The sequence below is a fragment of the Bactrocera latifrons genome, unplaced genomic scaffold, assembly GCF_001853355.1.
Source record: "Bactrocera latifrons isolate USDA-ARS-PBARC rearing strain unplaced genomic scaffold, ASM185335v1 scaffold_152, whole genome shotgun sequence".
Lineage (NCBI taxonomy): Eukaryota > Metazoa > Arthropoda > Insecta > Diptera > Tephritidae > Bactrocera > Bactrocera latifrons.
In genome coordinates this window covers 684,009-700,986 of record NW_017534986.1, presented here as the reverse complement: position 1 = coordinate 700,986, position 16,978 = coordinate 684,009, and the positions used below count along the sequence as shown (strand labels likewise).

At 33.5% G+C, this 16,978-nt stretch overlaps 1 protein-coding gene across 2 annotated transcripts in view; it reads right to left on the bottom strand.

Annotated features, from left to right (window-relative positions):
- Positions 1–16,978, bottom strand: part of LOC108965986 (NADP-dependent malic enzyme) — a 31,914-nt gene that overhangs the window by 5,153 nt on the left and 9,783 nt on the right. For both annotated transcript variants that reach the window (XM_018928682.1, XM_018928681.1), the window contains exon 2: positions 14,761–15,688. In XM_018928682.1, the coding sequence (XP_018784227.1) occupies positions 14,761–15,688 (928 nt within the window). The remainder of the gene's footprint in view (positions 1–14,760; positions 15,689–16,978) is intronic.

The following is a 16,978-nucleotide window of genomic DNA, read 5'->3' as shown; positions in this document are numbered from 1 at the left end:
CCATGAAAACTGACTATTTGATGTCTGAAATTGAAGCTTCGATTCAGGCCTTAGAGCAAAACATCGCCTGTGTCATTCGCCAGTTACAGATCGAACGGGACATAATAATTTGGACTCAACAGATGGAGCATCTGAGGCGTAGCCGCGGCTAAGATTCGAAAGAGATAATCTTCAAAAAGTTAATGGCAAGRAATATTCTTTAGACTGATAATAAACATTCCCMWTTGAATTTTAAGTTTCTATGTTTTTTGTTAAACAAATAGGGAACCTCGAAATTGATCACCCYTTATATAGWACGTGGAAATAAAATATGTATATAATTTGACAAGCTTGTTTATAAGTAGGTGCCATTACGTGCCCATCAAGCATTATGAAGAATTTGYCAACTCATGCTTTGCTAATAAAAAACAAATTACATTTTTTGCAGTTGTGCTTGTTACGTATTCCCGTAGATACGCTTTCGCTAGTTTAAATAAGATATTTGTAAATTACTCACAACTTAAAAATAAATTTTCTGGAAAAAATATAAAAATGATTAAAGCAAATATGAACCCGGAATCACATTTAGAAATTGTGAGATATTGACAATTATTGGACTTTGCAATAGCCTTTGAAAATGATAAGAAAGAAATAAATATATAGTAGTTTCAAGTGTAACGGCTTCGAAAGATAAATAAAGACACTAAAGGAAAAATAATTTACAGGCGATCTGAGATCGGGRAAAGGAAGGRGAGGGGCGTGGTTGAATCTTTAATAGTTAACAACGGTTACTAATGGATAACTAAAGTTATATACATATACAGGTAATGAATAGTTAAGTCTGYAAAATCAAATGCCTATTCAAAAGCTTTGTATGTTACGTAAATATTTAGCGCAGTAAAATATTCATTTGTGGAAGTGAAACCAGCTGTTTAATATTTTTGCTGATTTACAGTTTATACTTGTTTTTATTTACCACTTATTYTTTTATTTAGAGCCAAAACAGATGCGAAGAATCATTTGTGTTTAGCAGAAAAATGCTTAAAACTAAAACAGATATACATACATACATATTTCATACTATCAGCTGCTATTTTTCAGATTCATATACAAATTTCGGGTAAATAAAAACTTTTTTATGCTAGAAAAACTTTACATGGAACTTACCGATCAAAAGGAGCAAAACTTCAATCTTCAATTTTTATCAGTTTCCAAATACTTGTATGTATTATGCAATTAGCAAGGGAAGCACTTAAAATGCCGACAAAATTCAAATATAACGAAAAATTATAATGCCGACATCTCGCGTCTGCGTGTCGAGAGAGAGCCCCCTTTTTTGCCATAACACAGAAAGAGATTTCYACTGATTAAGGGTTATGATCCTAAACGCGTTCGTGGGTGATGGTCGAATATATACTATATGTATCTTTTTTTTAATTCCTCGTATTGCAGTGTTGTTTTCTTTGAGATCTAGGAACTATCTTTCYTTATTAATTGTAGTGCCTTAGTTTAATTTTTTTCAGTCTGTATTTTGAATTGTTGTTTTGATTGTCGACATTTTGTTATACATCCATACTTTCGGTTTAAACAAGGGTGCTGAAGAATACGATATTGTGGTGGGATCTTATGTTCTCAGTTAACCGTGGCATTAGATGCGCAATTTTCATTTAATTTATTAAACGCCCTACAGTTGCGGTGCGTAAAAAGAAATCCAAATTTCTTACGATCAAATATAAATTCTTAGTAATGATGCGTTTGATGAATGTGTGGTTCTCAGCATCTCTTTTGAGACCTCTACTGGGCAATATTTTTGTTGGAAAAAAAACAATATCTTCTGCTTTAGCATCTCTCAGCACGACAATTTTCAGGCACTGCTTTCTTAACTGTTTCGATGTTATCATCTTTAGCAGAGATCGATGAACAACTCGCATGCGTTTAGTTTTTCATGACTTCCCGACCATCAGTGAATGTTTTGTGCTACTTACATACTTTTTTCGTGATAACGTGAACTCCCAAACATATTTGCTACATTTCCAGTTCTTTCGTACACGTAATTCCATGGAACAAATGTAGGAAGCATTTTTTAACGACGGTGTTTACGCGGGCTCTTTAACTAGATGAGTCCGGACCAAACGCTACTTACATAGCAATGTAATGATGTACATACGTACATAGAACAACTACTATATGTTCATTCYAACAATATAACGATCAAAGAACTCATGCCATTGTTAACATTTAAAGAACAATCAAGAATAACAGAGAACCTGACGTAACATATAACATTTTCACAATCAAACACAAATTAACATCGATAACTGAAATTAGAAGTTTTGGAATATGATAAGTCATATGTTGATATAGTCACATATGAACCTTAATTACTTAATGTTAGGCGCTAAATATCAATTATTGTATTTGCACGTATTTATACACAACAAAATTTCCAAATATTTTATGGCAATAAGTGCACTAATGATTAAGATTAAATACATGAAGTTCATTTTAAGAAATAACAAGAACTTCGCAGGCTTCTAATCATAGTTGAAATGTTATCGATCAATATTCATAGCATAATAATTTATAATTTAATCAATATTGACATTTTATAATGAGCACTCAGGGAAGAAATAAAGATATGATGACCAAAACTGGCGTAAACATTTTGAAGTAGGCTCCAAGGTACTGACTGTTCTACATACATACATACATACAAGTATTTACGCAATGGWAACTACATATGTTTGTGTGTACTTGAACTAGAAGATCTATATTTATGACGTAACATACATACATACATATGTATGTATATACTATGTCAAATGATAACGGCACAAAATATTGATGTTCAGAATTGCTTGGATACAACATAATTATTCAAGTGCATGTACAAATTTTTAATATATGAAAATTATACATTATCCAAGAGAAATATATACTTATTTACAGGACCGTAGAGAGAAAGAACTTAAGCTGCTCGACCTTCCCAAGCGACAYCGCTTCGCTCTATGGGCTCTTTAAAAGTTCAGAGAAAAACCAACGTTTTCGAGCCAAATTTTGTTYAGCGATGAGACCCATTTTTGGCTCAATGGGTATGTAAACAAGAAAAATTGCCGCATTTYAAACGAAGGACAATCTGAAGAGATTCAAGAGCTACCATTTCATTTAGAAAAAACAACGGTTTAGTGTGATTTGTGGGCGGGTGGATATATCGGTCCATATTTTTTAAAAAATGATGCTGCGCCACGATTACCGACTATTTGGTGCCTGAAACGACGCCATTTTTCACACATCGAATCTATCAATGGATTTATTGTGTGAACACTTTAGTAAGCAGATAATTTCACGTTTTGAGCCGGTCGTTTGGCCATCAAGATCGAGTGATATCATACCGTTATACTTTTCCCGTTGTGATATGTTAAGTTTAAAGTMTAYGCGGGAAATCCCGCTTCGATTCAGGCATTGGAGCAAAACTTCACGTCCACCTTATATTTATACACATTTGAATGACAYATAAATGTACATATGTACATATGTAGAATGTATATAGCATATATAGAAGTTTATATGTACATACACACATAGACATATTAGYATCCATTTAGATAAGCATCTAGTCTGTTAATGACATTTCTAACTTTTCACTTTTCAATAACATTTAAAAGGCAATAATTCATACATACATGCAAACCATTAACCATGCAAACCTTCGTGGACACACATGCACACAAATAATCGCWACTAAACACTATCAATCTGATTGACTTTGTTGCGAATGAGGGCGGTCAATTGTTGCGCTTACAAGTGTGATGGTATGTGAGTTTGTGTTCCAGCACAAAGTGAGGCCTGGCGAGCTCCAATCGTTGGCGCATAGCAACAGCGTGAATTTTCGTTTTGTTGTGGTTGCCTTTTCATGTTGAAATGTTCGGCACGCGCAACAGCTGACACAAATGACCTAAGCGGGCTGGTGYGATTGTTGTTGCCATAGTGTCTGTTTGTTATGAAGTTGGTGCAAAGTGTAGTGTGAAATAGCACAAAGTGTATTAGGAAATAAAATAAATGCGAAAAAGGCAAAGTTACACTTTTGATTAGCGAAAAGCATGCGAATAAAATGTCAAAAGAAACTAAATAAGCCGTCTTGTCTTTTGGCTCGCTTTGCTGCTAATACGAACTTGAGTTGAGCAATTTTTATAAATGTATAGTTTTAATTCAATTCTCTTGAAATGAAATATATGTACGTCTGGTTGCTTCGACGGTTCAGTATTTGGAACCAATTTGTTGTAATTTCGCGAATATTTTCTTTAAAACGTCAAGCAGTGCCGTTGTCGTTTTTGGCACGTTAGTAGTTTGGGAACACCACCACACTTTGATTTTGTTCTATATTACACAAGCTGTATTTGCCAAGCGTTTGAGAGTGGCGAATCGAACAAACATTTGTTCWAACAGATTGGCAGCATAATGACTTCTAACACATACTTTGTTGGGTATAGACTTCTTTTTACACCATCTTTCAGTATACCCAGAACAGTGTATATTAAGTTTCGCAAGAAATTTGTAACACCAAATGTAAGAGACATATGTAAATTAAATATATAAATGATCAACATGATTAGTCGATTTGATTACGTCATGTCATGAGCGAACTAGTCGCTCTATTTCCGAGATTTTGCTGTGAAAATTTGCTCATGCCTAAGGTAAAACACCAAGAAACTGCTAATTTGTCAGACCTTTGTCAGACATTTGTAAATATTTTTTGGATCAGGTGATCATGACATTTACCGTCTTAAACATATACTTAAATTTTGAAAAAATAGTTTTCTAAATATCCTTTATAAAATTATTTTTGGTAATATTTGTGTTTTGAACAGTACGACCTTTTARTTAAAACTTTGCGCGAAAACCCATTCATCAAACAAATTTTTGTTAGTCAATAAAATAAAAGAATTGGTGCTTAAGAATCGACAATTAAAAGTCTGAGATCTTACTGGTATCGTTTGAATATCGGAAGGATCAGTGAAAATCATTTTGAAAGATCATAAAATCTGTGAAACAATGCTACTTACAGGAGGTCAAGAAACGTATTATTACTGACGATCAATCKTGGATCTATGCTTTCGATCCAGAAACAGACCAGATCAGTCGGCCGAATGTTTGACCGCCCAAACAGTCAACAAGGAATTCTATTTAAGTGTTAAGTGTCGGTTGCGTCAAGTGTTTCCTAAAATGTGGCCGGATTTATGGGAAATATTGAAACTTAGAGATATTTTTGATAATGTAAGTTGTCGTATCAACTCAAATTAGTCTCATTTAACAGTTTGTGGTTTGCAATATTTACATATAAAAGTGTAAATGCTTMTATTTTTTAATGCATCTGGAGACAATCTCCATTTGTATACGAAATTCAGACTTTTATCTTTCACATTGTTCTTTATATACTTATACTCACGATTATTATGCAATACATATTCATATAAATTCATGATAATTAAATTAGCGACATTGAAATGCAATAGCCAATTCTGTTTGTTCGCCAGTTAATTAAAAAAAAGAAGAAAAAAGCTAAATTCGGTGCAACCCTCCACAAAGGGAAGTTTCATAACAAAAAAGATTACATTACATTTACTACATTTCCTTCTAGGTGTTAGAAACTTTGTGGCAAACTTATTATACTCTGTTCAGCGAATAAAAAATTTAGTATAGCTATTATATACATACATGTATGTATATATATGTATCTGATTTAATTTGCAATACTCAATTATAACATTATTGCTTCCTTTTCTTTGCAATTTTCTGGTTTCGCTGAACGTCAACGTACATTTGTATGTATTTACACATACATATGTATTATTATGATAGTATTACATTTCTAAAACTAGAAATATACATAACTATGTATATACAATTGTGTTTATATTAGCGATAATTATTTTTATTCAGCGCGTTTTATTCAATTGTTTCGCAAAGCAAAGTTTACTTTATTATGACGCTGCAATAAATAACATTTTCGTTGGCGCATCCCATCTATAAGTAAAAGCAATGTTTGCAGCAGATAAGGTGCGCAAATAAATCGGCACATTGTCACTATTTTGTTGTTTGTTTTTTACAATAAACCACACCGGATGATAACCGAAAGTAAATAAATAAATACAGCGATAGAGTTATTAGTAAGCACATTTAATATAGTATGTGTGTGTGTGTGTCCAAACAAATTTGGGGTCAGACCGAGATCACTGCGCCGGTGACAATGGTTGTTGAGCTGGTGCAGACAACGTAAGGTCTAATCCTCCGAATAAMAATGATTTGCTTTTTAATTAATGATTTAGTGCTAATTAGTGCGCCAATTTGCATATTTAGTAACACATTATGCATATTTTTAAGCTATGTTTCAAGTATACGTATTAAACATTAATTAMAATTAAAATTTGAGTTTTGCTTACTAATAATGATATTTTACATTTCATTCCCCCATTTTTCAAATGCTCTTTTGTACATCTTCTTCTTCTTAATTGGCGTAGACACCGCTTACGCGATTATATTCTTTTGTACATACATAAGTTTAAATGGAGCCTAAGAGACTGACGATTCGAAATTGCAGTTAATTGAAAATCCGGTTCGAAGAGTTGCTTTTTAAGTCGTTTGATGACGTATAAAGTATACAAAGTCGTTTCTTAGATAAATCAAGAATAAAATAAAAGTGCCGGTAAACGAGTACTCAAATGAATTCAAAATCGGCAAAATTTCGGTTGAAGTTCAATCTCCATATACCACTTATTTGCTTACGACGYGAAAGTTTTCTCTGCCAATTTTTATCATGTAAACAAAAATTAATTGAATGGAGTTTTTTTTTGAAATTTCGTGCTCCCAATGGAGTCACCGCTAGAGAATCGTCGAAAATGTTGCATATAGTAAGTGTTTTAGCGATTATATTTTATCACCAACAGAAGTATTGGGTAGTCGAAAAAGTCTTTTCGTATTGTCAATAGATGTGGTTGCAGTCGTATATCTCCACTGCTACCAAGATTTAAAGCTCCAATTAATAAAAAAATATACAGCTGATCAAAAATGAGTTAAAATAATGAAGAAATTCGCTATATTTTCAAATTTTTGCATAAAAAAGGGGGCAATGAAATTTGTGAAGTTTATGGAGACGATTTAGTTCGTTTAACATAATAATAGTCGCTTGCTGCCGTTCTGGAAATTTCTATTTGAAAGGTGCACCTCGCTCTGGTCGACCTATCGTCGAAAAAGTCGGTAAAATTATGAAAATTATTAACCAGGATCGGAACTTAACATTTATCATCAAACGGTTTTGAACCATTTAAAAAAGGCTGGCTACAAAAAGAAGCTCGATGTTTGGGTACCACATATGAAAAATTTAATGGACCGCATTAACATCTACGATTTTTTGTGGAAACGAAATGAAATCGAACCATTTCTGAAGCGAATGGTAACAAGAGACGAAAAGTGGATAAAATACGACAATAAGGTGTGAAAAAGATCATGGTCGTCCAAGCGTGGTGAAGCTAGGCAAATGGTCGCAAAGCAAGGATTGACGCCTTGAAAGGTTATGCTGAATGTTTGTTGGAATTGGAAAGAAATCATCCACTATGAGCTGCTCCAGCCTGATCGAACGATTGACTCTACATTTTACTGCCAACTACTTATGAGATTGARRCAAGCAATCGAAAAAACAATCAKAAAGGGCTTCGTTTTCCATYAGGACAACGCTAGACTACACACATCTTTGATGACTCGGCAAAACTGGGAGAGCTTGGTTGGGAAGTTTKAATGCTTCCACCATATAGCCCTGACCTAGCACCATCGGATTATTATTTGTTTCGGTCAATGTAGAACTCCCTCAATGGAGTAAAGTTGGCTTCAAGAGAAGTCAGTGAAAATTATAAAATGATACATATTTGGTTCATTAAAATTCATTATAAATATAAAAAAAAAATAAGTTGAAGTTTGATTAGAAATACGAAAATACTTTTTCGACTAACCAATATTTCAGTGGCAGAAAGCATTCAATGAAAATCCTGGAGTCATCGAAACTCATCGCTATTAATGGCGAGACGTGACCTTATGAATAAGACGTCGAAACTGTTMAACACTCTAGAGAATAAYGCTCCGAAAAATCAAACTTCGCTGAAATCATCGCAGCCGAGGCGTACAATATGTATATGGAAAATTGAATTAAACATCGGCATGATTATATTCACTAAGGAACCTGTTTGGAAGAGGGTAATAAAAAGACGAGGAGKTGGATCTTTTGGRCAAGTGATCACACAAGTTTAGTGGAGAGTTGTTTTTAAGTGCGAAACAGGTGCTAACCAAACCAAATGCTAACTACCATAAGTAGGGCAAATTTCGAAAAATATATGTAGCTATAGATCTAGTCTTGAAATGCAGAATGAAACAGATTACCACAATTTTTTTTTTTTTAATGAATGATGTTGACATTTAAATTGAATTATGTTTACATCCGTTATGCGCGTTTTTTAAAATATGCAAAATTAAATGTATATTTTTCAATCTTTCTGAGAGATTTTCTTATTATTTTTTTTCATAAGAACYTTGTAGTAGAGAGTATTAGAAAACTACAAAAAAAAACAAAAATCAGCCAAATCGGTTCAGCCATGCACGCGTGATGCCGTGACAATGGAAAACAGGTTTCATTTATATATATATATACATATATCATAAAAAATCTGAACATAATGTGAGATAGCCGATTCTCAACAACAGTAGTTTTATATAGAATTTAAAAATATAATTGAAATCAATGTATAACAGCGTATAAGACTATGCACGATAAAAATATTCCATCTTTCTCTAGAATAAACTAAAAGTTGTAAACAAGTGAGATAAAATAATATTGCCATAATACTAAAATATCAACATTTGCTGAGATAATTTTGCTACTTTAATTTTCAGTGCTAATTATACACTAGTGCACTTATGTATGTAGTTAAACTCATAAATATTCAAACATATGCATGTATATTTATACAGAGATAAGTGCTGAAAAGTGGAAGCAAAATAAATGAAAGCAATTACGATGTTTTGATAAGTGAAAAATTGCTTTTCTCTGTTTAATTTATCGTTACTTATAGAGATTTTGCGTAAYACATAAAATAATTAATCAATTATGTTAGTGACGCACGACTGCTAAATGGAGATATTGTAGTGTTTTTCAATATAGATGCTTATATAAAGAATACATAACTATTTCTATAAGTAAATATATGTAGCTGTCATATACTCTAAAYGATCAGTTCACTGTCAGAAAAGTGCTTGTAGGTAAAACTTAATTATTTGATAAGATATCTTCACGAAATTCGGCATAGATTATTGTTCAATACCATGCTACAAGCTCTTTCGGACGGCAGGCGGGATGCAGGTCGCAATTTCTGTCAGAAACTAAAAATTCTAAAAGATTCATATTTTCTAATAACTTATCTTCTAGTTAAATTAAGAAAATCCCAAAAAATAAAAGTGTAAAGTTTAAAAAAAAATAAAAATTCAGATCGGACCACTATGGCATATACATACATAGCTGTAGTACAAACTGTAGATCAATATCAAGCTAAATATCTTTCTATATTATTTTATGGTATAAGATAAATATGTACCTGTAAAGGATATTAAGGCAGCCGTAGCTGAGAGTGTACATGAAGACCATGGAGAGTCGATTCAACACCGTTCGCAGCAATTCGGACTGACGTATGCAACGTATTTTACGTCGAGATTTTAAATTGAAAGCGTGCAAATTACAGCTTGTGCAAGAAGTCAAGCCGATCGACCTTTTCCAGCGACATTGCTTTGTTCTATGGGCGATTGCAAAGTTTCAAGAAGATCCGACATTTTCGAGCCAAATTTAACAAAAATATCACGCCGGTCATTCGCCAGTTACCAGTCGAAAAGATCGAACGAGTTATTGAAAATTGGACTCAATGAATGGACCACTTGGGACGTAGCCGCAGTCAACATTTGGAAGAGATAATTTTCATTAAATTKGAAGTTTCTTTGTTTTCTTCTTTATAAAAGTAGAGAACCTCGAAATGGATCACCCTTTATGAACATATCTATATTGCTAGTTGGAATTTTCTAAGTCATCAATATGCGAAAAATACCAATTGGTTGTATGGAAAAGAGACAGTTGACTTASTGACTGTGCTTGTCGGTCATACTAGCATTTTTAAACTGGTTTCCGGCTAGTAGCTTTGACTGCAGGGGAACTACTCTCGAATACCATGCGCATAAAAACGTATAATGACGGTACTACAAAACTAAAATTGACATCARTCGCTATTATTATGAATTTTTAAGATAATGAAGAATTTCATTTTCGAAATCATAAATGTATGCAGTACAAAATCAAGCCAAATTATTCTTAAATAATTTCATTGGTATTTTATACACATCTGAAACAACAGAATTATTGAAATTTCTACTCCAGTACTAAAGTGCCTCTAATCAGAAATAACACAAATAAATGCATGAAAACATAATGGATATTATTAATTGGAAGCAATGGCGAGTCATGTCAATGAAAATGACACAAACATATGCACATATGTATGTTTGTATATGCTTTTGCCCAATTTCATGAATTTTTGAAAGAGCACACAATAAATGTATCTCATGAGATGACGAAGATTTTATATAATACATACATACATATTGTATTTGTTTAACGTTGCTTTTTTTATTGAATGCGCATTGGTGTGTGAATGCTTAAATTGCCAACAAGTGGCGCAAACAAACTCGTGCGTGAAACTTTGACCCCTAACAAGGTGACATAACCGAGTGCGTGCTCACGTAAGTATGCAAGCTATTTAGGAGCTCTTGCATACACAAACTTACATACTCGACTATGTAGCACAGTTACTAAGAAAGCAATTCAACTTCGTTTTTCGGTCAAAATTTAAAAAGTGTTTGTATACATGTGTATGACTGAGTCGTGACGCCTAACATATTATATATTTGTCGAAATTAGCATATATGCATGTCATACAGATTTACATGTCTGCCTTTCCCGAATACAGATATTTGGTGTTTTAAAGGTTATCAGGTGACATTAGAAGTTTTAGATAGAAATATTCGTCATTTGGCGACAATTTAGTAATTTGTCATATGATTCTATGTATGTACGTATACATGTTTAATATGTACATACAAGCATATATACATACATATGTATATGTCAAAATAACAATGACAAAGCGTTAATTTCTATAACATATTATTGATTATTTTATATACTTAATAATTAAATCATTTCTCATTCTTTGAAAGCTGGATTTTCCATGAACAACTGACGTCAGCAACCACATAGGAAACCAAACAAATTTTTTCATAAAACCAATGAATGAATTACTAGAGAAATGATGTCAGTATGCGAATATGTACATACATATATATTTTAAATAGTCACTATCGTAGTCTCACAAATACATACATATGTATGTACTTTTATATGAACTGTTAAAGATATCGTGTATGTGGCGTTTAGATTTAACATTCGATTATTTTATGTCTGCACATACAGCATTAGTAGATATTTTAATTGCCGTTTTTGATTATAAAAAAATTTGATTGCGCTTTTGTATGGGCTTAAAGTGCCCATACAYGACACACAAGTGCGTTCGATCGGTATGTGTGCGCTTGCGGTTTACTCGTGTATGGGCTTGTGCGCGTACCAATCCATGCTTGCGAAAATGTTTGAGATTTTACTATCGATGAGTATCTCGGTTTGCCGAACAGTGAAGATCGTGGACGAACAATGGCAAGTGTTAAGGGGGAGCCTGATTTAGAGGCTTCAAAAAATCGATTATTTTGTGGATTTTTTTGGGAGGGAAAGAAATAATTGATTCAAGTGAAATTTCCAGGCTATTTAGTTATATATTTTAAAATCTTTCACAAATTTTTTGGATACGAAATCTTTGATATTCTGCATTTGGGAAGCAATTGCCCGATGCATGTCGCATGTGCATTTTTCGGACGGCAGGCGGGATGCAGGTCGCAATTTCTGTCAGAAACTAAAAATTCTAAAATATTCATATTTTCTAATATCTTATCTTCTAGTTAAACTAAGAAAATCCCAAAAAATAAAAGTGTAAAGTTAAAAAAAAAAAATTGAAAAAAGAGGTTTTCGTTCAAAAGAAATTTTACTTAATGTTGTTTAAAAATATGTTCAAATTTGACTTTTCTTCGTTTATTTATTATAGCTTAAATAGAAGATACTTTAATGTCAAAGATAATAAACTTTGCCCCATATTCCATATGACGTTTAGCCGCCAATTAAGTAAAATCGTAAAAATGAAAAACCGAGAAATCGCGCGGCAAAGTTTTCGCTTTTCGCCCAACCGCTCATATATCCGCTAGACGCTCAGTCACTATTTCCCTTCTAGCTTCGATAATATTTCGAATTCCCATCTGTAACTTTGGACACATATTCTTAGATAATTTTTAAAGAGATTTAACCAAAACAAAAAAAAAAAAAAAATGGATTGTTTGAAACTTCTAAAGCAGGCTACCCCATGCACATGTTTGTCGTGTATGAGCCCTATTAATCACGCTGCGTTGGAGTGACATTGAAATTATGGCACAATCTACAAATGTACATGCTTATATCTGCGCGTGTATGTACATACATATTTTCGCATTATTATATTTCCTACAGATGACGTACAATATCTAGCTGTAGAAATTTTTTTTGCTGCGGGTATATCCGCTCTTCTTGCTTTTCAACCGCATTCTTTGCAATTCAAGCAAGTTTTCTCAAAGGAGAGCGTGCATAATATCAAAACAGAGAGCAATTTCATACATATGTATGTTTATGCAAAGATRCATATGAGTTTTTGAGAGCATTAATTGTGAACAGCTGATAGGTTAAAAGGGTCCCACTTTTGGAGAGAAGCAGTTTAAATGTAATTGAAAATTTTATATTRATTTTAAGTTGATACATTTTTGGTGTGAGTAATGAAAACGTTTAAAATAGTTTTGTTAATTATTTCAGTTCATGTAATTTTTATAACAGTACCAGATGGTTTTAAATAGTTTGATTTGTATATTATCTGGCTCAGCGAATTTCGTACCCTCTATTAAAGCAATACTCTTGACTAATCGTTTTGGCAATTGTAGGTATTTTTTCATTCTTCTAGACTCTTTTATTTTCAAGTCTAACTTTCAGATATGTTAATAGTTATGCAGCTATTCGGAGCAAAGACGAATTGAAAAAATGAAATATCTGAGATTTGGTCTAGTCCTTCTTGACTCACAAATTTTGAAACTAATCCGAATTTGTTTTGTGTAAAGGTAGTATACAAATACATAATACAAATTTCTAATCTTTCCAATACTTTCAACTATGCTGTTCACAAATGTTTACTTACGCTCTTTTTTCAATCGCGCTAAATGAAAAACAAAACCTCTATGCTTTATCGAATAAGAAATAATCAAATTCATAAAATAAGTTATCTTATGAATTTAAAACATTATTTTGCGCATACATACATAGAAAAGAAGGAAAAATTATTCGCTACGCTTTAAGGTTGGAGCGAGTCAAGTTGACAAAAAAACAAGTTTGGTTATGTAATTAGAGAAATTCTTTAAAAAACAAGTTTATCAATAACTTGTTCAAAGCATTGTTTAAATAAGAAAATATGTCCATTTTAGTTATATGGGAAATCAAAAATCACACTGCGGCAGCTGTTCACATTAATATTAAGAGCTTAAACCCTACCAAATTTTTTTTCGTAATATCCGGCGATATCTAATCTAAATAAAGAAAAAAAAAATATATTATTCTAAAAAAACTAAAACAATTAATTACATAATTATTTTATTTTTTTAAATAAGTAATTTTTTGGACCCAGTCTAAGGCAGTCGACATCAATATAAGCTGGAATACTCTAAAAGTGAATAGCTTTCATAACTTCCGTTCATGACTAAACAGGTTTTAGAAGTATTTTTAGTATCTTAGCAAAATATAAAATAATATACAAATGTTTTCAGTAATTCTGTAAATACTTGCAYTTTGAACATCTTTTAATTTTTTAGCATTTACCTTTCTCTCCTAAAAATCACCTTTTATCTATGCTCACGTACATATGTATGTATAAATCGACGCTACTGCGCACAGAGCAATCGAAAAAGTGGCATGACTTTTGCGCTGAGTAATGCGGTTCACCATTATTGGGGCGTAATGTAGTAACAGATAGTAATTATACACAATTACGCCAAAAATAAGGGCACATTTCGATGCACATATTTCTAGAGGTGAACAGTATTTTACGCTCACGGAAAAGCTAACCGGTGTGCCACAAAAGTTATTTAGCCGAACGAGGACAAAAGGACACCATGCAAAATGATTCACAAAATATACAAAATTTGATCGATTTTCAAAGAAATCGACAAAATTAATGACCAGTGGAGGTTTTACACAATTTGAGTTAAAAATTTTGAGCGTTTCTGCTGAAGCGAAAAAGTATTTATTTGCAACCCCTATTGCCTGTGCCGTCGCTTGCAAGCGCAGACCACAACCAATTTCAACCAATTGCCAGTTGGGTAATTTTCCATTCGCGAATCACTTTTGCACATACACAGATACACAGCGGCATTTCCTGCTACGAATATGCCCAATATCCTTTAAAAAGTAATTCTTTCACTTTTATGCCACGAAAAAATTTTCAATTTATTTTACACACAAATTGCAAATTAGTAAAAAAAAAAAAAAAATGTTTTGAGACTTTCATTTCTTCACTCGTCACTTACCTTGTTGTATTTCTTTTGATGTAAGCGTTCCAAGCCGCTCACTTTGCCGGGCACCTCCGCATCATCGCCCTGGGCCAAATTTGTTTTATGTGAAAAACATTTCGATTGTTGGACTGGTTCGGCCATTGTGCTATAGTTTCTCAGCTGTTGTTTCGGTACACTGGTCAGTAAATTATTACTAGTATTGTAGCTATTCAAAGCTTCGACGTTTTCACTTAGTTCCTGCAATGCCTTTGAGGATAATAACGGTGGCAATATTTGTTGCTGTTCCTTTTCTCTTTCCAATTTGACTTGATTGCTTGTGCTTGYGGTAATTTCCGTCAAACTATTGACTTCTCCCTTCTTAAACAATATTGTTTGCTGCTTCTGCAATAAATGAGACGGCAACGACGACTGTTCAGCGGCGACTCGACTCGTACTGATTTTACTCAATTTTGCTATGCCATTTGACAACTCGTATTCGACAGTTGTTGTCGTTGTTGTTAATGTAGTCGTATGATTATTGCTCGCTTGACTACTACTGTGRTGAGCATACTGTGCATGCGTGGAGGCAAGAGTGTTTCTATTGTCGGTGGCGTGGCAACAATGTTGCGTAGACATGGGGACTCCGATTGCGTGTTGTTTCGCATTCGTTGCGTCATTGTTTCTAGTGTTGCTAGTGTTGTTGTTGGTTAGCTGTGCTCCACCAACAGCTGATTGCACGAAAGCTCCACTATCGTTGCCGTTGCCGTTGCCGCAGTGACAGCTGTTGGCCGTGGTCGCTAGTTGTTGTTGTTGGCTTTGGCAATGTTCATTCACTGGAATTGTTGTTTTATACATTGTGTTTTGTGTCGGCTGCTGTTGTTGTTGYTGCCGATAATGCTCGTACGGCGTTACCTGGCCATTGGAAGGGTTGTATGAATTGCTGGCGGTCGGATAAAGCGGTGCACTGCGAACAAAACATATGTGTGTGTGAGAAGAGAACAGCGGCTAAATAGTTATGTATTTTTGTATTTATTATATTAAAGCGGTTTATGATAAATTCGCACCACTCGTTGTGTAATTCACACTTTTAATCGCTTTGGTATTTATTTTTGATAAAAGGACAGTCGTAGCTAAGAACCATATATGTACATACATATGTACATATGTTTGTATAATTAAGTGTACTTGTTTGTGGTAGATAAAAAATATTTTTGCTTTTAAATAAAATTATTAAAAATGTCAAGTATTGTTGGGATTGTAATATGAAGACAAATTACYGCTGGTCTTGAAAAAGAGATTACCAATTGAAAAACTAAAAAAAGGTTGGACTGGACTCTTCAAGCATGCTTCGAAAAYTTTACAGCAAGCATATATGGATGAAACGATATTTCAGCCTTTGACCGATTTTAAGCTACGAGTACAAAGGAGAACCGATTTTTAATGGGCAAAATGTTCCACTGACTTATTTTTAAAATATTCGGAAGGTCGTAAGACCAAGAAGGAAACGTCGCGGACTTTATAAGATATATATAGTACATTTACTTTATCAACGTGAGGAGCCGTCTATTCGTTCATCTTTATACACGCGAATTAGTGCCTCTGTTAAGATATCAATCTAAAATTTTGCACACGCSCTATTCTTCTGAAGAAGTGTTCAATTGTTGGAGTCGCCAATATTTGACCACTATATCATCTAGCTGCCATAAAAACTGACCAATMCAAAACAAGTCCTYGTATGAAAAACTTTTTATTTTACAATATATCTGTATGAAATTTGATATAGTTTGAAGGTTGTACAAGATAATGCTACAATCTTCTAACAAATTACTGCCATTTAAATCAAAATCAATACAAAGATAATCATAAAAGAAATGTTGTTTATTTCAAACTTTTTTGCTAGAATAAACTAGCAAGCTATTGGTCTGTAACGGTTAAAGATTAAGTTATACTTATAGTAGGTGCATCTCTTGTGACTTGTCCCGCATTTTCAAGACCATGCTGTAAGCATGCGGGGTCCCCACCGAATGATACACTGGAGGAGGTATCGACGTGATGCCGCAGAGTCTGTTAAAATTCGCGTCAAGCATAGGCATCCTAAAGGATGACTATTTCTCTAGGATCTAGCAACTGGACCAAAACCGGTCTATGCGTGGCTTATTGTCCTACCAGATTAACCTAACCTAACTTAATTACGTAGAAGGCACTGCTAGCTCTCAGTAGGTAAACACCAGTTACTCATATTTTCAGAATACAT